Source organism: Hipposideros armiger, unplaced genomic scaffold (genome assembly GCF_001890085.2).
Source record: "Hipposideros armiger isolate ML-2016 unplaced genomic scaffold, ASM189008v1 scaffold_1032, whole genome shotgun sequence".
Taxonomy (NCBI): Eukaryota; Metazoa; Chordata; class Mammalia; order Chiroptera; family Hipposideridae; genus Hipposideros; species Hipposideros armiger.
In genome coordinates, this window is record NW_017732382.1 from 57,156 (window position 1) to 81,513 (window position 24,358).

Sequence of the window (24,358 nt, forward strand, 5' to 3'; positions counted from 1 at the left end):
TATATATATATATATATATATATATATATATATATATATATATATATAACATTCATCAAAGAAAATTATGAGAAAATGAATAGTAAATGGGGACTTCAGCACTGTGGCTAATAGACTGATAGGGTTAAGATAGTTACAGTACTTTCGACTCTGGCCTTCTCATCATTTCTGTCATCCAGATGAAGAAATTCTGGCATAAAGAAATTACATGGTCTAGAATAGCACTTTAGGGAAATAGGAAAGACATCATAAAATTCACAGCCCCTGAATTCCCAGACTGTTCCTGCATTCAGACACACTGCTTCTATTGTTGCTCTCCAATGCTTAAAAACAAAATACCCTGTGTGTATGAGGGAAAGAAAAATATTGACTGACCACCTAGTGACAAGAAATACATTAAAAAGTTGAGGCTATTACGCTTACATTCCAACAGGCTGGAGGCCATGTCATGTGTATGTTTTGGTAGGTGCTAGAAGTGTTAATACAGGTTATTTACATACTTGAATAACCCAGTCAAATCTAACACACTGTTTGACACCTACTCTTGGCCACTCTGGCTCCCACCTTCTCTTCCTTCTAACTCTTATTGCACTTATTGCCTGCATTCAGAAAATTAACACGATGTTACAGAGTTTGGCTTGTTCTCGAGTTGATTCACGTATGCATGTCTTATCCTGCCTAACCCAGGTACCCTCAATCCCAACTTTCCTTCTACTTCTCTTCCTTTTTTCCCCACGTGGCTCCTTCTTCCCTGGTTACAAATTTTATCAGGTTTCCTCTACGCTTAAAGATAAAATGTATTCCCTCATCCTTGTTACCATTTCGAGCTTCTGTCCCTTCTCTACTTCCAATGACCATACAGCATCTCCAAAACTTCCACACTTCTTGCCTTCCCTTGAACTCTGGCCCTTAATAGCTAGCTGGGATGGTTTTTCAAGGTCATTGGTATCCTCCTAACTGCTAAACTATTCAGCCTTTACTCAGCCCTCTTCCTTCTCTTCAGCATCTTTGCAATACTTGGGACCACAGACCACCCAGTCTATTATTAGCCAGCTCTGAACTGGTCAGACCACGTTCTCGCTCCTGTGCAAGCCAGAAGGGGCAACATTAACACCCTAGACCACAGGTTGGCAAACTATGGCCCGAGCATCAAATCTGCCTCTATGTTTGTAAATAAAGTTATTCTTGGTCACGACCTCGCTCATTTGTTTACCTATTGTCCATGGCTGCTTTTGTGCTACAGAGACCATGTGGCCCACAAATCCTAAAATATTTACTATCTGGCCCTTTACAGGAAAAGTTTGCTGACCCCTGCCCTAGATCATCTTTGAAAAGCTAGCTATGGATGAGACACTCCTCATTTGCAGCAATCATCTTATAGTCCCATGGCTCATGAATTATCTTTAGATAACAGCAGTAGCAGCAGCACCGTTCACAACGGGGCACTGTACTGAGGGCCATGTATGCTACAGCGCATGTAATCCTCACAATAAACGTGTATTATAGGTTCTCATTATCCCCATTTTACAGATAGGTAAACTAAAGCTTCCATGGGTTCAGAAACTTGCCCAAAGTCACAAAACTAGCAAGTGGTGGGGCTGGGATTCAAATCCAAGCAGCTGCAAACAAGAGTCTGTGATGTTAACTGCCATTTCATCCCATCCACCTCCAGGTTTCACACCTAACTCCTATTTTATCTCAATATTCCAGACCTTCCTAGACCCATCTTTAAATGCCATAAGGATACAACTCTCAGCATCTCTGCCAGGTATTCTTGGCTTTCTGCTTCCTCCATGGGAGAGGAAGTCTGCTTGGGGACTTGCTTTAAAGCTGTATTTGCATAGCAAGTGTATTATTCCTAGTTAGGTTGTATGTTATTTGGAGTGACTTGGGAAGTTAACAGAGATGATAGGAAAGGTGGTACCATCCCACTTCTCAGCCATCATGAAAGAGTGAGATGGTAAGCTCCTTGAGAGTATGAGCCGTATCTTACATGCTTTTCTTTACAAATGGGAGAGCGGATATTAAAGAAATAGCCACAAAATTCTCTCAGGACGTCTTCTCCTAAACCCCACTGTTTGTTTTTTAAAAAGCTGATTGTTTCCAATAGGAGGGCTTTTCCTCAAGACAAGCACCAAAGGCAGTGCTAATAGCACCTTAAAATGGATATGTCATTTTATAGCACACAAATGCATTTATATACATTTCCTCACTTAACCTCATTTATTTAAGGAAGGAGATGCAGGTATTAGCATCCCTTTACATATGGGGACATCGAGCTTCCAAAGGTCCACCAGCAATTTATTTCACGTAGGAAAATCGTAAAGCACAGCACTCAACTCAGGTCATGACTTAGGGGAGGGGCATATCATGATTTTTAGATTTGTTTAGAAAACTGACAGAGTTACCATACCTGATAAAAGCCCAATAAGTAGCATCAACAACCAGCCAGAAAAAGCATCACTCACACTGTGAATTAAGGCCCATGTTGACTCTTTGCTTTTATTGGTAATCTAAGGAGAAATGAGAAAACATTGATACACTCTACACATACCCTTGCTTTTTCACCTCAAAATGTGCAATAGCATAAACGAACACAAAGACAGATCGACTCATTGGGAATAGAGACCAATTTAGAGTTACTTTTCAAATAATCTTTGGCTGAACCAATGTCACCAAGAACTTTGAGGTATATTGACTACTGACTCCCAACTTCATCTACCACGCCTGTAAATATCTTACTCAGGCCTTCCCCATTCAGCTGCTAATTTCTTATAGCATCCATCTCTTTCTGCCCTGGACACCAGGTACTCCAAGGATGGTCTCTTGACTAACAGCAAATAGTTTGATTGTTTTTCGAAGAATAAACACATATAAGCTTATTTGAGTGGTGAAAGTACAATTTGAGGTTTACTATCCAGAGCTGGGCTTTAGGTCAGGCAAATTTTCAGACTTGATCCCACAAACCCATAACTACATTGATCATAGATATTAAATGATAACAGGGATGCATCTCTTTATTTTCAAAGACCTGCTGGGACTATCTGAGGCCATCAAGGGGTGCAGAAAGTTTTACCTTTTAGGTCCTGGCCTTGTCAATTTAACCCTTTAGCGCTCACATTTCAAAACCAAGCATTCTGATAGCTTTGTCATTGGTACTTCCCCCATTTCTGTGCCTCTAATTCTTATCTTTGAAACTGTGACTTAGCTACCCCATCTTCATCCACAGCAACATCACAAATAATTATGATACATTATCATAAAAATTTTAAAGCAGTTAAATATTTCACCTTGAGGAACATTTGAGATCTTGCTCCCCAGCATATGCCATCAGTTTGGCTCAAATAAATACTTACAAAAAATTTCATTTTGACCTATAATTTCAAGTTTCTATCTTAGTGCTGAAAGTAGAAGAGGTGATATTTTTTCCTTGTGACAATGTTGCCATTCTTATGATGAACAGTTAATGCTAAAAAAAAATCTCCCTTGAATATTTGATAAACACATTTTAATTGATTTTGAATTATTATTCATTGGCATAATTTGTCTCAGACACAACTGTTTTCATATAATGGGGAATATGCCCCTGTCCTATCATAGGTGACTTTCACAATGTGAATAACATTGAATATGCAACTAATGACAAACTGAACTCTGAATTACAGAGGGCAGAAATTCTATAGCCATACAATTCCAAAATTTAAAGGCTGCTTGTTGAATTGATAGGGTAGATAGAATATGCATGTGTTCCCAAATATCAGAAACCTTGTGAAAAACAGAATGTTATATAAAAATCACATTTTTACTTACAATAAGAAAACTCAGTGGGATGATAACAAATGCAGGGATTGCAAAGGAATTTCTCAAAACCTGTACCTGGGACAACCTGACTCCTAGGTTCAGGTGGTCATAACAAAACCAGTCCGGAGCTGGGAAAGGCTTAAGAACAGAAAGTGATCTGCTGAGGAGATTCACTTGGCTCTGAGAGGAGAAAATCATGAACTCAGGAGAGAATGGGGTCAGCTTAAAAATCAAATTTTAAATGTGGAGTCCAAGCAGAAATAGTAAGAAAGAAAAAACAATAATACCTACTGCTAGTTGAAGATATGTCTCCCCAGAAGATCATCTACTGAATCAGGGTCACTGGGGCCCTGCCTTTTAAATAAGCTCTCCATGTGCTCCTAACACAAACTAGAAATTATGATTCCCTCAGTTAAATGATCCACGGCAACAAGTTCAAGGCCAATGAGCTTGGTGGACTGCTCTGAGAAGTTTTAACAGTACTTTGAAAAGAGAAAAGTGGGGATCACTCTCTTGTCATATTCAAAAGAAGCTATGTCATAGCCATAAGTACCATCTATACTACCTATCATATTAAATCACTCTCCTTAATTTGAATTTAATCGGTCTTGTTTGAGTCAAATGTACAAATTTACTTTTAGTACACGAGCTATAATCACAAAAAGTGTATCCTGTGTGCTTCAGTCAATACTAGGGGTCTCAGATTCTTTTCTTTTATTCCTTTAAAAGAAGCCCATTTACTTTTCTTAGTTCTAAAAATCCTGCTTCAAGGGAAAACCATAAAAGGGAGATAAAGTGGCAAAGGAGAATCTTTAAAATTTATTCTGGTCCCTCCCACCAAGTTTGTTTTCACCTGTCTGCATAGGCATTTATACTCATTTCAGGGCTAAAAGGATCCTTTTTAATCACTTACTATAGGAAGATAAATCATTATTAAATATAAGTTCTTTTCAAAATCATATACAAGATGCCTTAAAACTAAAAAAAAAACAAACAAACTCTACATTGCCAATAGAAAGCACATTCAGCCACATCCAGGTCTGAAGAAAAGAATATATATACACCTTCCACTTCTTCCCCTGGTATTTCTTAATACTTACTCTTGTACTGTCTTTCATCTTACCTCTCGGTGCCTATCCCGGTCCCGAGACTTCTCTCTCACCCAGTCAATTGTATTGAAATCATCATAGGTCCCCACACCAGGGATTGGCTCCTCCAAGAAGTCCATCATCCTATTTGAAGAACCTAGTCCTCCACCATTGTATGACTTGTCCTCTGTATTGAACAGGAATCAGACATTAGTACTTCAGACACTGGGCATTTTTAATACCTCCTTTCTGCACACCAAAGGTGAGCCCTTAAACTGTCAGATGACTACAGTTAGGGTGTGCTGACAAAGCAATAAATTCAGTCACCTGGTGAGAACATCCATCACATTCAGAGATTTCTGTGGTTTGGGCACAAAATGATGAGTGTCTTAAGGCAGTGTGAATGGAAGGGGACAGATGAGAGTGACAGCACAAAGGGAGAACTGACAGGAGTTGAAGTGCAGTGGGAAAGGATTTACGAAGCAAAGGACAGGGCCTTGGAGCAGCTTAGGAATTTCAGTTTCTGTTATGGAAGGGAGACAAAAGGGTCAAAGGCCTTTGCAGACATCACAGCAGAAAGCATTTTATATTTATGAGACAGTAATTCAACCCTAGGAGGTGGCTTTTGCCTGAGCGGGGACTCCAAAGGAAGCATGTAGGCCTCTTTGAGAGTTAAGCTGGCTGGAATGTACATACCTCCCCTCAATAGGTCGAAGACTTTGATCCCTGATGTAACAGGCTTGTAGAAACTTACTGAGTACATCAGAATGGTCTAAGATTTACAAGTAGAGATTTAAAGAACAGTGCAGGGCTGGCTCCATGATGATGTCCCTCCTTGATTCTTCAACCGGAAGAAACATATCCATTTGCCCAACTATCACAGTCCTGTATCTGTTTTGCTTTTAGCATTTCTATTACAATTCCTTATGCAAATGCCCTACCACCCTTTCTAGAATAGAAGTTCTTTGAGGGCAGCCCTGGATATGATTCATCACTGCCTTCTCCAGCGTTCAGCACCTGTCCAAGACTCAATAAATGTCAGCTGAACCAAAGTTTGTTAGATGAACAGTGGTGACGAGGGAGAAGTATTCAAACTCAGAAGTTGTATTCATACAAGGTATGAATACTTAGTATCGTGGAACAAACGTGTTCAAAATATTTCCACAATCCTCTGGAGGAACCATATTTTGCTGTTAAACACACAGTGTAAACAGTATTCAGGTATTCACGCAAATGCACACTGAGGAAAAATGCAGAGTAATGACATCACTGAACTCTAACAGCCAGAGCTCACATTTGCAGCATCAACCTTGGCAGGGACAAAGCTTTATCCAGACTGTGATGACTTCCTCTGCAGAGAAGGCCAAAGTGGGCCTCGGCTGACCCCCATAGCCCCCATCTTCACTCCAAACTTCTAAAATATGACTTGAGCACTCTCATAGGGTCAGTTTGAATTAACACACCAAGGTGTACCTGGTCTACAAATTTCAACCTTCCAAATACCTGATTCAGCATACCCTTCACAAGCAACACATACATTTGAAAGAAAATGCTCTGCAGAATCCAAACCATACTGAGGGTGAGGCTGGGGGGCGGGGCTGGAGTGGAGGAGGTGAACAAGTTAATCTTAAAACCTCTAACCAAAGTCCTTTCCCCATCTTCCAGCCTACCTGGCTGTAAAATGGTTGGCTGCTGAATCACCAGCCCAGCATTTCCTATCATGTTAGTGGCATGCTGATAAAGATCAGTGTTGGTGGGCTGTTTGAGAGCTTGGAGGGAAACAGCCAGCTAGGAAATGAGGGCAGAAAGAGAATCAAGTACGTGAGGAGCGGGGAAGAAAAAAACCAAGCGGTTTCAATTCTCAAGACAGCTGCTGACATGAACACAGGGCACCAAACAATCAGAAATGTACTTTGTAGAGCAGGTTAACGCTTCACTTGAATTTGCTGTGGTTTAAGAGTGCTCCTTTCAGAAGAAATTTTAAAAGGATTTTGAGAAACTGATTTTTAAAAGTATCCAATCTAATGTTACACTATAGATCAAATGCAGCCCCCCCCACCTGGAAGGATATTAAGACAAAATGAAGATCTGCAACAGCTTCCTAACAGAAAAGAAAGAATCCTCTTACATCACTAGGTAACACGAGCACTGCATCATCCTTCTGTGTGGAAAGTCTCCTGCTATAAACGCGAATCGCCAGGCAGCTAGCTCTGAAAGAGCAGGCAGTGATTAGAATCTGACAACAGACTGCTTGTGATTCTCCAGATTCCCTTCTCCCTGGGGTCACGCTTCGGTCCCTAGCCAGGCTCAAGTCTGCTTACCTTCAATCACAGCTTTCTTTTTTTCTGCCTCTAGGAAGAAATAACCTTGGCAGCCCACATTTGGTCATTTAGGTTGAGGAGCTTTTACAGAAGGAGCCCCGGTATGAACTGCTTTAGAAGGGCACTTGCTGTGTTCTCTGCCTTTCACAGGAACAAACGCCACCTAAAGAACCACCAGTGTTCCCCAGCGGTCAGAGTGTGATGTCACTGTTGGAATCACATGACCAGACCCTTGGACCAGCCTTGGAGAAAGGAAGATTTTTAATGGAGCACAGAAGCCTTAAAGATGTAGTCTCATCTAAACAAATGCCATCAAACTGGGGGGCAGTCAGGTCAGTTCAGAAAACTGGGGTCCATTTCCATCTGACTTATTTCACTTAGTGTAATACCCTCAAGGAAGAACAAAAATCATATGCTATCACACATATGTGGAATATAAAATAAACAAATGAACAAAACAAAAACAAATTCAGAGATACAGAGAATAGATTGGTGGTTACCAGAGGTAAAGGGGGGTTAGCGGGAGGGAGAAATGGGTAAAGGGGGTCAAATGTATGGGGATAGATGGCAACTAGTCTTTTGGAGGTGAGCACACAATAAGATATACAGGTATAAAATTATAATGCTGTACACTTGAAATTTATATAATGTTATAAACCAATGTTACTGCAATAAAAAAATTGTTTTAAAAAAAACTGGGGTCAAGACAAGCTTTAGTCTTCAGACCTGATTGAACAGAAAATCCAAGAAGGCAAAGTAGAAATCTCTGAAAGCATTTAGAGTTACAGGGATCCTAAGTATAAAAAGGAAACATAAATATAGAAGAGGAAAAAGGGTATCAAATATAGGCTGATGTATTATAGAAATGTACACTTGAAACCTATATAATTTTACTAACCAATGTCACCCCAGTAAATTTAACAAAATAAAAAAGTAAAAACTTTCTTAAAAATGCACTGAATAGCAATAACAATTATAAAATCTTACAGTCATAACACAGAGTGAAAGATCTCAGACACAATGGTGCACATAGCATGGTTCTATTCATGTAAGTTCAAAACCAGGCAAACCTAAATTATAGATTTTTGTATAAGATACAAATGTAAGAGACTATGTTAAAAAGATAAGCAAGAAAATGACAAAAGTAAAGACAGTGGCTACCCAGAGTAAGAGAGGGGGCTGTCATCTGGAGGAAGCACATGGTGAGGGTGGGGCTTCTGGAATGCTGGTAATTTTTCTTGATCTGAGCGTTGGTTACCTGAGTGTTGACATTATACTTATTCTTTAAACTGTACACACATTATTTAGGTCTTTCTATGTAAACATCATAGAGAAAAATATAAAAAACTGAACTGCACATGAAATGACTATATAAGGTTAGTTCTTTAAAATCACCTAGCAACTTTGAAAGCCCAGAATGCAGTCAAGAAAATGAGTTCTTTCTTAATATTAGTGGCTCTAGCCAGAAAGCAACATCAAATCTGATCTCATTAATCCAAACCAGGAAAAAGCGGTTATTTCAGCTGTGGAAAAAAATTCACTATTACATTTGCATTGTTTTAAAGGCTTTCCCTTCCCCAGCCCTATTCCGAAGGCAATTTTTAAGCAGGTCTTAATTAATTGGCAATATGGCCAGTCCAATAAAGAAGAATCAAACTGCCATCTCGCAACTTCCTGAGCGAATCCACAAGTCAGCCACTTTCAAACATTAATCCCGTCAGTGTCCTCCAATAAATCAGACCTAAATGGAGCCCTCTGAAATGTTGGGGTACTCTCATCAGTTCTTAAGGCCTAGTGCATCCTGAAATGTTAATATGACAAAATCTTATGAAATGTGAGGAACTTCAGGAATCCTGTATGCTTTCAGTCATCCATCATTATTATAACATCTCAGTTTCTTGATAAACTGATCTAGCATTACTGAAAAGAGTTAAAATAAAGTGGCAACTGATAGTATCGTGGCAATGAACTACAATACAAAGCTTAAAAAACAACAAAAGTTATTGTGTCCCAAGTGTGACTGTTTTATATATATCCACTTTTAGAAAAGAGTGTGTGTATGTGTATGTATGTATATATGTGTGTGTGTGTGTGTGTGTGTGTGTATATATATATATATATATATATATCTTACTTAAAGAGGACATGCCTAACTTCATAATCCTCCTTCAAAGTCATTCTTTATTAAATATGTATAGTATCTGAAGACCACTGCAGAATTCACTTACATTATTTAACAAGATTTATATTACCTTATTAGATTATTTTACACTTCAAGGTGCTATGTTTTTTGGTACCTGAAAAAAATGTATAGTTCTTCAACATACAGTGACTGGATTGCATAACAAGTACCATATTAATAACTTTGATGAACGTTTATGTGCTTTTCAAATTATATCTCTGTTTCTAGGAGAAGGACTTTTATTCCATGTAAATTTACTTCTTTGAAAACTAGAGGGCTGGTAGCTATGATGCAGCCCTCATACTAAAATGGGATTTAAATACAAATCAGATTAAGAAATGACACACTGGTATTCAAAATTTGACATGTTATATTTCTTTTACTCTTTTCTATCCTCTCCATTCCCTTCTCTGCCACATTTGTAATTTCTACTATATGTTCATTATACAGACTGCCATGTGTAGGTCAACTGATATTGCTGAGAAAATAAGACAAAGAAATGCTTATCAATTTTTAATGCATCCTATGATAGAAACACAGTAATATAGTTACTGGGGACAAGCAGAGTTACCTTTCTGGAACACAGACCTGATCAGATAATTTTCTTATTTCTAAAATGTGAGTGACTTCTATAGCAATCTTTTGAAACTTTCAGCATAGAAAGACCACTTAATGGGCATTTGGCACAAGTGTGAACCGGGAATGTTATAATATTCATTATAATTTTAGAATAGGAAAAATAAAGTATTTTAATGCATAATAATAATGATGATGACAATGATATTACTATTATTTTAGGTTTTACCAGTGAGAGGGATTAAACTGTTTGTACTGTTTTGCAGAGGTATCTATAATATCTGGCTTGATGATAAATAGTTTAAGCTGTGGGCCATATTCTACATCCAGTTGGTTTCTTTCCCCAGCATTTTCTTACTTAGTAGAAAGAAAGTAAATTCATAAGACTTAGTTGTCAAGAATGTTAGCAGAGACTACCTATCCATCCGGGACCAACTACTGACGTACAAAGAAAGTAACAAAATGCAAAAGGATTTTCAAAAAAACCTGTGTATTAAGAGATAAGTTTCTGGTGTAAATACTCTGCCAAGAAAGGTAGAGTAAAACTAAACAACTAACTCTAAATGTCAAATTTTGGTACTTAGGTAAATCTAGATTTTTGTCTCTATACAAAAAAAAAGTAAAAATTAACTCCAGTTTTGAAGGCATAGTATGCCCTAAGTTATATATAAAATGATTTCATGCTCTAACAGCAAAATTATTCAAGTTAAAGTACAATTATATCTCTACTTGACTGATAGAAGAAAAGTGCCCAAAAGGCTAATTTGCATTACTTGAGTGTGGGGAAGGGGGATACAGAAAACTAGTCCGAAAAAAGTCAATATTGAAACAGCTTTCCCAGTAGGCTACTCTTAGGTCTAAACACTAAACAATGGGTCTTTAGAAACACGCTACTTCAATGAGGAGGCATATAAAATGAGCATTTAGCTCATTTCCCTTTATGGAAACACCTTCTGATATTTTTTCCTAGAACTCACATGATGCTTAAAACTAGAAAACCCCTTAAAATACAAGAAAATAAATTACTACTTGAGAATGATGTTTATTTCAATCCCTAACCAATATGCCATTAGAAATTTACCTGGGGGCTGAACAGTAACTGATTAAATGAACTAGTTAAACACTAACAAAAACACAGGGGGAAAGAGGATACAAAGAACCTCGTGCACTGACCCTGAAGCACTGCTTTAGCAGTATCACGGCCCTGTGAGGGTGCACTTGTTGGCAGCAGCCTAAAGAAAGGAAAAAGCTCTCAAAGAAACGGGGCAGGGATATTGGTATGTATCACAGAACTTGAAAATAGTCCCATTTTTTAAAGTGTGTTTCAGTTTTTACAGGGATATATTGTATTTTTACAGGGCAGGAACCACATCTACAAAAAAATTCAATACTACCTAGCACACATCACCAGATATTCATCCTGGGGTGATTTAAATTTTTCCTTCATTCTACAGCAATCATGCAAGGATTAAGAGCCTACTGTAGGCCACTTCTCACTTCCATACCGGCACCCCCTTCCCTTCTTTAATGGTTCATCCATTCTAGATCTCCCCATAAGTCATGAACCCTTTCACATTCCATTCACTTCTAATATCTGAGAATACATAAGAGCTCAAGACCCAATAATTAGTCAACATTTTTAGGATCTTTCCATCTATCAATGTGTGCCTCCATTTTGCTTCTATTGGGCTGCCGGAAAAGTCATGACGTATGACGTACTTTTTCTGTTTTTCATTGCAAAAATGCGTCATGATTTTTCCGACAGCCCAATATTTGGCTTTCCCACTTACCCAAACCCAGTGGTTGAAAAGTAAATGGTGGAGTAGCCCTCCCATCTGAGTCCTGGATAGTATCAAGGGACCATGTTATGCTTTAATACACTAGCTTAGTTTGGCCCCTGGAATACTTATTCAGGGCAACTATTCCATTGGCCCACATCTGTACAGCCATACTGGTTCTCAAATACTGAAATACCTCCATAGCTGTAAATAACCACTCTTTCCCGAGGACTCTCCTCCCCTCCAACTGTCCCCTAGATGGGTCCTGAAAGTTCCCATGATGCAGTAGCTGGAACACCAGGAGGTTCAAGGACACAGCCCAGCCCTATATCTGACACCCAATTTGATCGGTCAGTGCCTGTGTTGTGTTGAGTGTCACCCAAGTACTCATTTCATGTAGGAACTGACTTCTGTGGTTTCTGTTCACAGCAGGTTAAAACTTGAAGTTGTCTAAGAGGCAGGAAGGACAACAAAGACGAAGCTCTCTATTCCAACTCTGCTGAGAGCTAGACAATAAAAAGGATGATGAGAGACATGGGTAACAGAACGGCAGAAACTGAAACCAGATCTCCGATATGTATCACTGAGATGAAATCTGAGTTATGCGAAGTATACAGGAAGGTGGGGCATGGCAGAGAGGGACGTGGAAAGGCTTTAGAAACAGGCATGAATCTAGATTCTAACACCACCTTCTGACTCCTTGTTTCCCTTTGGGTACAGCTCTAGCTCCACTGGGTTGCAGACATTTGCTTGGGGTGTACCTGTTACGTCTCCTACTCCGAGTATCTGCTCTAATCTGGAAGTTCCTAACCCAACCCACTTTCATTACCAGTGGAGCCAGGGTGTTAAATTGCCAGAATTACCATAGTTAGGAAAAACTGCACGAGGATTATGCCTTGGTATCTGCAGGCTCCCACAGGACTAGAATGCCATGGAAATCAATGGAGAAGTGGACATAAAGAGGCTAGATTGCTGCACTGTACACCTGAAGCTGATGTTGTATAATATTGTATGTCAACTATAATTGAATATATATATATATATATATATATATATATATATATATAAAGTCACTGGATGTGGAGTAGAGTGTGGGAGTGGAGTCAATGGAATTGTAATAGATATGTATGATATCGGGGTGGGGTGAGTGGGGCGGCAGATTGGGGGAGAGGGGTTGTCACTTTGAGGGGTAAAAAGTATAACTATTGCACTGTGTTGTACACCTGAAACTAATTTTAAAAAAAGAGGTTAGTTCGTGAGGGGTGAAAAGGATAACTATTGCATTGTTCTGTACACCTGAAACTAACAATAAAATTAAAAAAAAAAAGAGGTTAGATTTGACAAAGTTGCTGAATGGGTTGACTATAAAAAGAAAATAGCCCTTTGCTCCATTTCTTGCTCATTCCTTCCTTCTCAAATTTACACATTTATGGGACTAAAAAAAGATTGGAGAATGTAATGGGTAGGGAGATACTGCCTTAAAATGTACATTACATTCTACAGTGTTGGGAAAACCTTTGGCTAGCATGCTCCTGTATAATAACTTGTAATTATTGTTTTAGAAGCAGCAATTCTCCAGTTCTTCTGTACTAAGTCTGCTTCATTTCTCTCTATTAATCTCCAAAAGGAAAAACAAAATTGGGGGACAAGGGATTAGCCATTCATTATTCTTTTGCAGGGGTTGGGGTTTGGTGTGTGTGTGCGCATGGGGGGGATTTCAAGAGAAAAAGTACCAATTAGGAAATTCTTCTTGGATTTATGGGAATAGTGTGATGTCATGGACAGAAAAATGAGTTAAAAAACATTTATATAAAAGCTAGGAATTGCTCTTAAAGAAACACTTGTACCTGTGTACATCAATGTTATGCACTGCAACAATGTTAGTAGTAGCAAAAATCTAGAAACAATGAAAGAGTCCAGTGATGGGTGAATAATGCAAGGAAAGAGTTAGACTAATGTGTACTGAAATAGAAAAATCCCTCAAACATATTAAGTGAAAAAAGCAAGTCACAAAATAATAAGTAGATTTTTTATAAAATAAAATATGTCTGTGCGTTAACTGGATAGAAACAGAATTGAAAGGGTTATATTGAACTATTTTTAGGGGTAATCTCTGGAGTGGGAAGTAGGGGGTTCACATTTTATATACATGTGTAATGTTTGAATCTTAAATAGTGAGGTGTATTTATGTGTTATATAAGTGGTTCTAAAAAGAAAAAATGATAACACAGCTAAAAGAGTAGAAATGGGACACTGCAAAGGGTGCACTTCCATTCTGAGAGGCAGACCACTGGGCTATTTAGAAACAAAGTAGGTGACAGTTTCTGGACAACACCAGGAGGAAAGCACCAAGAAGAAGGTGGCTTACTAAGTTTTTCAATGAAAGTTGATGCGAAGAAAGTCTTTATGATCAGATCTACTGTCTAGCAGTGAGAAGATACAAATCCGAACCCTAGTTCTACAACTCGCTAGTTGTGTCAATTTGGACAACTGCCTTAATAACCATGGGTTTCAGGGTTCCCATCTATAAAATAAGGGGGTTATTCTCATGTATGATTTTTAAGGTCCTTTCCAACTCTTGTACTCTATCATAATTTTAGCAATAATTTTTTTTTTGGTCACTCATACATTGTGCTAAATGACTTTTGAGAAGATCGGAGCTTTGAGGCATTCCAAATAGTATTTTGATTGCACAGTTATCTGAGAACACTCTCTGGCCAGATCATAAAATGGCACTACCAAACCTTAGAAAAGTAAGACTCAGCTCGTCAATGAAGTACAGGACAACCTGGGACCCAAGGCTTCTGGCATATTGTTAACTAGGGCTATACCAATATAGCTACAGTATCCCTGGAGTACCTCCTGGCCACAGATGCCAGAAACATCAGGCACACACTCCTGAAACATTACAGCAATCCTTTTCTTTCTCTTTCTCTTTCTCTCCTCTCTCCCTCTCTCTCCCTCTCTCTCTCTCTCTCCCAAGAAGGGGGTCAAAGTGGAAAATAAATGGAGATTCAGCTCTGGCAAGTAAAGAGCTTAGAAGTTGTCACTCCCATCCTTACAACAAACTGAATAAATTGGACAAAACTGAAAAATCAATAACTTTTATTGGGCCCGCCCCCTCCCAGAGAGTTAAGGTTGCAAGGGAAACTGCAATATCCAAATCTGAAGCAACAGGGTTATCCAAAGAGACACAGCTGAGATCTGCTTACCTAGAGTAGCAAACGCTGGAACCATAATCTCATAGGGACATTTAAATGGCAACTTGGACGAATTGCTGAAGGCTGGGCGTGGGCCTGCGTGGGAGTGAGAAACTCCTGTGGCCTACACGTTTGTGGGTTCTTCCTCCTGGTACTCCAGCAAGTTCTCAGTGACAGATTCAAGAAAGATCCCCTCCTGGCTCTGAGGAGGGGAGGTAAAGAGTAATCACTGAAATATCCCAGAGCTCTCTATAACAAAGGCCTCCGCTCCAGGGGAAAATTCTTTGGCTGAGCCTTATCCCAGTTGGGGGAAAACATTCCTCCCTCTCTAGCTCCCTTCCTTCCCAGCCTTCTTATTCCACCTAAGTGGGGGTGGGGAAGCACAGTCAACAGGATCCTGTGCTTCCAGGAAATGGGTTGAAAAAGCTGAAGTCAGGGACAGGAGTGGGGGGGGGCAGGGAGAACAAAGAGCTATACCACTGGACTAAAATTTATGAGACCACAGCCACAAGACACAGGTCCAACAGACACTGAGATTTAAACAGAAGATTATAAAATGACCTGTTTCACAATTTACTTTGGTGGATTTCATGCACCATCATGTTTACCATTTAAAAAAACTGCTTTACCTTCCCTGGGACATTGGGAGGTTATGCTGAGGCCCATGGGGGTGGTCTGGGCACGCTGTCACATGCCAGGGGGCCACGGACTGCTATTATATTCCCCCTGGGCTTTGAAGTCTCCCATGACTCTCTATTAGTTTATTCCCCATATCTAATTGGTCCTATTCATCCCACCTCTGAAATTTCTCTAGAACTTAGTCCTTCTCTCCATTTCTGTTGTCTTAATTCAAGGCTTTGATCTTTTGTCTAGATTAAAAAAAATAATAATGGTTTAACTGGTCTTCCAGTCTCCAACCTACTGTTCCCCTGAATCCATCCTCCACACTGCCATAAATTCTCTAGAACACAAATTCGATCATATCATTACTGTTTTTAAATCTTTTAATGACAACTTGCTTACAAGATAAGGTCCAAAAGCAAACATAATCTGGACCCCACCTAGATTTCTAAGTATATCTCCCATCTTATCCCCTGCTCGCCTCCCCCCAGCTCCAACTGCCACCATCCTCACCCCAGGAGCCTCTGACCTCTGACCTGCAGACTCTGTGTTTGTTGAATAGAAAAGACTTTGTCACACTGCTGTGCCTTTAGCTCTGTTGCTCTCTGTCAGGAATGTCTCCTCATTCAACAATTAGAGAGTAGCAGCAAGGTAGCTAGGTAGAAAGACAAGGAGGTGAGGGGAAGAAGGGACGCGAAGAGCATTACTAAAACAACACAGTGCTGGGTTCATATCTGGGTGCTCCGTAAATACTGAATGAATGAATAAATGAATGAATGAATGAATGGTTGACCATGAGGTCTAGGTTGCAGAGGCAGGCAAGTGAGAACAGATGGACTATGAGAACAGCTCTGAAATTTTTCGTTACTCAAACCCTTTTTCTATTTTCTTCCCTCCCCCCTTCTTTCAGATCTCCATGTTTATGTTTCCTCTAATTTACAGACTACTATAACACTACCTCAGATGCATTTAACCATGCCATGAATAATTTATTTATTCATTCCTCATAAATCAATCCCTCTAGCCATCTGGAAAACAAGAACCACTTCTACTGCCTTTCAAGCTCCTTTTAACTAATCTTTTTAGTACGTGCTATTGTGCCTGGTACAAAATGCAATATTTTATGCACAGTTTCACCACCAAATATCAAGGACTTTATGACCTTTTTTGTTGTTGTTTTTATTAGGAAATCCCATGTGAAAATATTAAATACAGTAAGAACAATTAAAAAGCAAAGCAAGAAAATTACATCACTACAGAGTATAGTGACTGAACTGATTTTCGTGTGTGGCTCATGGAAAGTAGCCTCAATATTTTATGGTCAGAACTTGTAAACCATAAGCAGTCATTCTCCTGTAAAGGCTAATGAAAAGTGGTGTAGGACTTCTCATGTAACAACACGCTCTACAATCACAGGCAATACCAAAATCTTGTCTGTCTCTGTTTTCTAGTCCATTAAAAGGGAACAACACAGAATAAATGAGCAAACAAAACAGAAACAGACTTGGAGATATAGAAAAATAAAACCTGTTGGTTGCTAGATGGGATGGGGGGAGGGGATGGCAGAGAAGGTGAAGGGATTAGAAAGTGTAAATTAGTACATACAATATAGTCATAGGGATATGAAATACAGTATGAGGAATATAATCAACAATGTTGTAAAGATTATGTAGGGTGCCAGATGGGTACTGGACTTATCAGGGGATCACTTCATAGACTGTGTAGATGCCTGACCAATGCCCTGTACAACTAAAGCTGAAGTAGAATAATATTGTATGTCAACCGTAAATATATATATATATATATATATATATATATATATAGAGAGAGAGAGAGAGAGAGAGAGAGAGTCATGGGAGGTGGAGTATAGCATGAGGAAGATAGTCAATGGTATTGTCACAGTTATATAAGATGTCAGAGGGGTAGCAGATTGGGGGAGGGGTTAACACTTTGTGAGGGGTGTAAATGTCTAACTATTATGTTGCTCTGTATACCTGAAACTAAAAAAATAAAAACTTAAAAAACCTTAAAAAGAAAAGAGAAAAATAGATACTCGCTTGCCCCAGTCACCTACTAAGAGCAACGTGAACATACAAAAGTACTTTGGTGGGCCAGCCGAGTGGCTCAGTTGGTTAAGAGCTTGCTCACGAGTGTGAGCTCTGACCAACTAGCAGTTCGATTCCTGGCCCGAGCTGAGCTGCTGCTGGGCTGCCAACAGGTAGCAGGATGGCTCAGCTAAAAAAAAGTACTTTGGTGACCGAAATGCTATTTGAAATCACTTTCTTTCAGAAGCAATGATGTTGACTAAGCTAAACCACTATGGTTTAGCCAGAAGGCTTAAGAAGAGGTAGCCAGTTTAAGTCCTAACCGACCAATTCACTAGAGCTTGTGATTGTTATAACTGACTCACTATGGTTATACCTACATGTAAGTGGAAGTGATGTACAAACATGTGTCCCTTTTATAGAAATAGGCGAATATGAAAAACCACTACATAGCAAACTGTGAGTACCTTTCTTTTATGAACTTTAAATTCAGGGGCTCTCTTCTACTGTTGCTTTCCTGAGATTCCTTTACTAGGCAAATTTCTTGTTATCCTTTTGAACCTGCGGTTTTCATACTAGTCTGTTCATCACAAGTTGGTCACCTCTTCAAAGAGGCCTTCCCTGACCTTCCTAACTACTGATATTCCTCAGTTATCTTCAATTGTCATTCTGTTTATTTCCATCCTAATATTTATCACAATGGGTAATTAACTAGGTAATCTGTTTACTCATTTACCCAACTAGATCTAAATTCCAGGTCATCTTTAATCTTATTTAATTACACAGTGTATCCCCATGCATACAAGAGGGCCTGGTTCATACAGGTGCTCAAAAATTTTGTGGTGAATGAATGGGTGAAGGAGTTTGTCCTTACAGAGACAATACAATTAATACAAACTTCTCAACATGACATTCAAGGCCCCAATTTACTTATCTGGGCTTACATTCTGCCTTTTTTCTGTATATTATGCCTGTTGCTATCTCTATAAAAGCTTGCTTTCTGCCTAGAATGCTCTTCTTCCTACCAAATAACTAATGTTTCAAGGCCCTTCTCAAACACATGAAATCTTTCCATTCCTACACACACACACACACACACACACACACACACACACATACACAATGAGTCTTCTGCTAAGTTCTTATAAGAGCTATAACACTTATAGGGTAATAAAAGAAATAAAATAATAATTAACATTTATTGAGCATTAACTTGATTCCAGGTACAGTTAAAGCACTTTATATTGTGCCATGTAACCCTGAAAATGACTCTAAGGGACAGGTCCTATCATAAGTCCCTATGTGTCTATTTAGCTAGCTAGAATCAGCTTCCATGAAGGCAGCCATGGTGCCTTAAAGGCTTGCTAATTCCCAGAACCTAGCCAAGTATCTGCAATGCCATATGTCCTTAAAACAAATATGCGAAATAATGAATTCTGACAGTAGTTTCTGGTCCTCTGACTTTACTCTGAGAATGGCAATACCAGTCAATTAAAGAACCAGACAGTTTTAAGTAATTATACAAATTTAATCTTAAAGTGATGCAGTCCTTTCTAATTACATTAAGAAACTCGGAATTCACAAAATAAAAGGGTGATATACCTAGCTATATAAAAATTTTAAATATTTTTTAAATTTAAATATTTAAATATTTAAAAAAAACAGAAATGGAAAAAATATATTTAACCTACATTAGACAAAAGATTAATAATATCATATGAACAGGGAACTTCCAGAAAAAAGAAATTTAAATGGTTAGTAAACATGAAAATATGCTCAACGTCATTAATTAGGTTTAAAAAGTAAAATCTAAAATAATGGGGGTGTATTTATTTATTTGTTTTACCTATAATATTGTAAAGATGAAAAAAAGAATTATAAGATTTAGCACCAGCAAGGCTGTGGGAAAATAAGCAGTCTTAGACACTCATGATACAGACACGTTTTCATATACTTAAAAGATGCCTGTGTACACACACACACATGCACGCACACACACACAAGACTGCTCATTGCAGTACTGTTTGTAATAGCAAGAGTAGAGACAACTGAAATGTGCACCAATAGAAGCTTGGTTAAATAAACTATGGTACAGCTAGCTATACTGTGAACTTGTACGCAGAATGACATTACAGGATAGCCAAATAACAGATGAAGGGAATTCTCATTTTATAAGTGCATTCCAGATACTAAAAACAAAAACCCAATTATAAAAAGAAGAAAGGATTTGAACAGACATTTCATCAAAGAGGGTATAAGCTTGGCAAATAAGCACATAAAAGGAAGGTCCACATCATAAGTCATTATGGAAATTAAGTTAAACCCATGAAGAGAGAACACCACATACCTTTAGAATGGCTAAAATAAAAATTATGGAACATACCAAGAGCTGTCAAGGATGCGGAACAAGTGGAACAATCATGCATAGCTAGTTCAAGTGCAAAATGGTACAGCCACTCTGGAACATAGTCTGGCAGTTTCTTATAAGTTCCACATGTGTTTACCATCAACCCAGCAACCCCACTCCATAGTATACTACTCAACAACAAAAAGGAATGAACAACTTGGATAAATCTCTAAGGCATTAAGCTGAGTAAATGAAGAGTCTCAAAAGGTAACATATGATGTGACTCCATTTTTATATGACATTCTCAAAAAGGAAAAACTATAGGGACAGAGAAATGGATCAGTGGTTACCAGGGGGTGGGGTAGGGAGATCTGACTGCAAAGGGATTGCAAGAGGAGATACTTTGGGGTGTTCAACTGTTGTGTATCCTGTCGGTGGTGGTGGAAACAAGACTCCATGCATGCGTTAAAACTCCAGACTGTGTACCAGAAAATAAATGAAGTTTACTATATGTACACTAAAATATTTTTTTAAAGATAAATTGTTGTCAGCAGTAATGATACCTTCCATTTCTCCATCTAAGGGAGGAACATCATCTCTCATGGAGAAATCCATAGCTGTCCCTGGTATGTCCATCAAGTCTTCATCACTGGAGCTGCTCCGAAAGTTATTGAAACTCCCCTGCTGAAAGCCTCTGTTATCCATGGCTCCTGTACAGAAAAAAAAAAAAAACACAAGAGGCTTATTATAATGACCTCCAAGCCCCTCACCACTTATTGTTTTTTAAATTGAAGTAAATACACAAAACATAAAATTTACTATTTGACTTATTTTATAGTAGACAATTCAGCAGCCTTACGTATATTTACAATGTTATGCAATCATCACCACTATCCATTTCCAGAAAATTTTCATAATCCCCAACAGAAACTCTGTACCCAATAAATATAATTCCTCATCCTCCCCCTCCCACCTCCAGCCCCTTATAACCTCTATTCTCATTCTGTCTCTAGGACTGGCCAGTTCTGGATATGTCACACAAATATAATCATATAACATGTGGCCTTTGTGTCCGACTTCTTCCACATCTCATAATGTTTTCAAGGCTTATCCATGTTATAGTTTGTATCAGCACTACATTCCTTTTTAGGACTGAATAATACCCATTGTCTGGTGATTTGTTTATATCCATTTAGATAGTTTCCACCTTTTGGGTTACCATTTATTCTTATGTCTCATTTCATACTCTTACTTTGACAATACAGACATGCAAACTACTTAGCATATTCAGTTACCCTCCAGATGTAATGTCCCTCTACCCTTACCATGTAGTTGATAGTAGCTTTTTGAGAACCATGCAAAAAAACAAATCAAATGAGGACATGAGTACAAAACTCATAATAGTTCACAAGTAATCAATTGAAATAAAAAGTACAAATCATTACTGAGAATGCGCTAACCACTTGGAAATACAAAAACATTATTTTATGCCTTTGACTCTCCCAGAGCTCCTAATACAATATAGATGCACAGAAATACCAGGGAAAAGAGGCATACTGTTGTTCTCTGCTTAAGAATTCAATGTTAAAGGTGAAACATTTTTTACATTCCAAGTGCGAATCTTCAGATATCAATTTTACTCAAAAAGTCTTAATATATTGATTTTTTTAAAAAACAGCATTATAACCAACCTTGCCTTATCTACCCTTCTCCCCTAATTTTTTTTTAAATAAAACCTTGATCGAGAATCATAGTCAGCAAAGTTCTATTGGATTAGGCAAGTAATATTCCTTCTGAGGTATTTCAGCTCTTCCTTTTTTTTTTTTTAAAAATTTTTATTGAGGAATTGGGGGAAGGGGAACAGACAAGTTGCTGTCCTTTTGTTCTTCAGTCTAGTTGTGGAGGACGTTGCTTCACTGGCCCAAGTTGGCACCATCCTTGCGCTCTTCCTGGGCGAGGCAGATCAGTTGCCAACTTCTGGATGGCCGCTCTTGCTGGCTGCTGGCTACACACAGTAGCCCATGGCACCCTACTGCAGCAGTGGCTGCAGCCTACATTGTCGCTGGCGACTCACGGCAGCCCAGCTCCAGGTCGAGCTGTTGTTCAGCATCTTAGCTGTAGAGGGCAGTGTCACTGGCCCTCATATGTGGGATCCAAACCAGGGCCCTCTGGCATCCCAAGACAGTTCTTAACCATCATGCCACTCGGCCGGCCCATCCAGCTCTTTCAAGAAACTTCTTACTCTAGGTTATCAGAATTATGTGTGATGAATGTGGTAAAAACCAAATAGGTTAAATTAAGCAATAGGCCTGAAAAATTGGAATCATAGTAGATAAATTAAATATTTTAAACATTGAACATAAAGGAGAAACAACCAACATTTACCAGGTACCTATCACTTTTCAGGCATTGGACTTTGTGCTTAAAGTGAACTCTTTCACTTCATTTTTCCAACATTCCTATGCTATAGTATTACCACTCCTAGTGCAGACAAGAAAACTGAAGCTCAGACAGGGTAAGTAACTCGCCCAGTTTAGTGTCAAAAAACGTTAAGCTCCAAATCATTTGTTCAATTTCACAATACCTCACTAATAATAAAGAGACCAGCCTGACTGAAGTGTGAGTAATATTTATGAGCCACCTGTCATGTACAAATCATTGTGGGATAGGGAGAGAGATACAAAAATGATGCTGAGTAGGCCAGATGAGAAGATTGGGAGACAAAGATGTGAGAGACATCCACATCATGATGATGGTTGAAACCAAGAGAACAGATATTCCAAGGGAAACCTGCCATTCACTTACAGATAAGGATGAATATAAATAAAAGGAATTCATTCCCAATATTCTTCCTTAATATGCACAAATAGCTTGAACTCTGTACAGATGTGAACAAAATAATAGGTCCCCCAGGAATATTACCATGCTGACATGGTGACACACGGTCAGGTAAGGTAGCGACATAGGGAAGGTAGCATCATTTACCCAAAGGTACTAATACGAGTAAATGTACCAAATTACTGATCATAAAATCATGTCCTCAGCTACAAAAACTCTACCTTTGCTATGTGGATCAAATGAGTCCTAGGATACTAAGAACCCATGCTCTGTGGTCTTAGCAAATCTCCTTCGCTGCTCCCCAATCCTTTATCCTCGCCAGATTCTTCACCCTGCTCTATCCTGCTTCGTTCACTCCCCTTCTCAAGCACTCCTGAAACAATGCGCTTAAACAAATTCCCTGTCTCAGCTGCCACTTCTAGGGAACCTGACCTACCACAGGATCCTTAGCAGTTTTTTTCCTATTATGAACAAAACAGGAAATCCTGAATCTGTCTTTCCTCCTGTCATCCAGGAAGATGTGTGTTTGCTCTTTATTTAATAAGGAAAAAAAAAGCCCCTCTACTTTGCTCTGGATCTGAGATAACAGCTCCTTCCCCACCTTACTCTGATTTACAAAAGCCCCCCTTTATGCATGGGGAATATATTCCAAGACCTTCAGTGGATTCCTGAAACCACAGACAGTACTGAACCCTACATACACTATTTTTTCCTGTACATACATACCTATAATACTATGTTTAATTTATAAATGAGTCACAGTAAGAAATTAACAATAATAAAATAGAATAATTATAACAATATCCTATAATAAAAGTTATGTGAATGTAGTCTCTCTCTAATAGTGTATCTGGTAACTAAGACAGTTGCTAAGTGACTGCTAGGTAGGTAGTGTACACAGTGTGAATACGCTGGACAAAGGGATACTTCACATCTGGGGTGGGAAAGAGCAGCATGGTCCGAGATTTCATCATGGTACTCAGAATGGTGTGCAATTTAAAACTTATGAATTGTTATTTCTGGAATTTTCCATTTAATATTTCTAAACCACGGTTGACTGCAGGGAACTGAAACATGGAAAATAAAACCGCAGATAAAGTGGGGACTACTGTACTTAATTTCATCCTTTAAGGAAACCTACTACCTCTAGCTCTCAACTCTACCTCAACCTCCAGTCCCAAAATCCCAAGAATTCCATTTGACACTTCAATTGCTACTTCAAACTCAATAGGATGAAAATGGGAAAAAAAAGTGGAAATATGGGCCGGCCAAGTGGTTAGGAGTTGGCTTGGGACGCTAGCTCTGAGCAGCAGGGCCCCGGTTTGGATCCCACATGAGGGCCAGTGACGCTGTGCCCTCTACAACTAAGATGGTGAACAACAGCTCAACCTGGAGCTGGGCTGCAGTGGGGCTGGCTGGCAGCTGGCATGCGCTTTTGTGAGCTGTGGAGCCGCTGTGAGCGGCCATCCAGAGGCTGGCGACTGATCTGCCTCACCCGGGAAGAGCGCAATGATAATACCAACATGGGCCAGTGAAGCGACGTCCTCCACAACTAGACTGA

At 39.0% G+C, this 24,358-nt stretch overlaps 1 protein-coding gene across 5 annotated transcripts in view; it reads right to left on the reverse strand.

Moving 5' to 3' along the window:
* Positions 1 to 24,358, reverse strand: part of CLCN5 (Cl-/H+ antiporter 5) — a 153,448-nt gene that overhangs the window by 18,194 nt on the left and 110,896 nt on the right. For 2 of the 5 annotated variants that reach the window (XM_019631681.1, XM_019631680.1), the window contains 3 exons: positions 20,523 to 20,669; positions 4,925 to 5,076; positions 2,414 to 2,513 (listed from right to left, as the gene is read on the reverse strand). In XM_019631681.1, coding sequence (XP_019487226.1) covers positions 2,414 to 2,513; positions 4,925 to 5,076; positions 20,523 to 20,669 — 399 coding nt within the window. Of the gene's footprint in view, positions 1 to 2,413; positions 2,514 to 4,924; positions 5,077 to 7,017; positions 7,100 to 7,210; positions 7,415 to 20,522; positions 20,670 to 24,358 lie in introns of those variants that run through there. The other 3 variants (XM_019631683.1, XM_019631682.1, XM_019631684.1) reach the window with 3 other exon arrangements.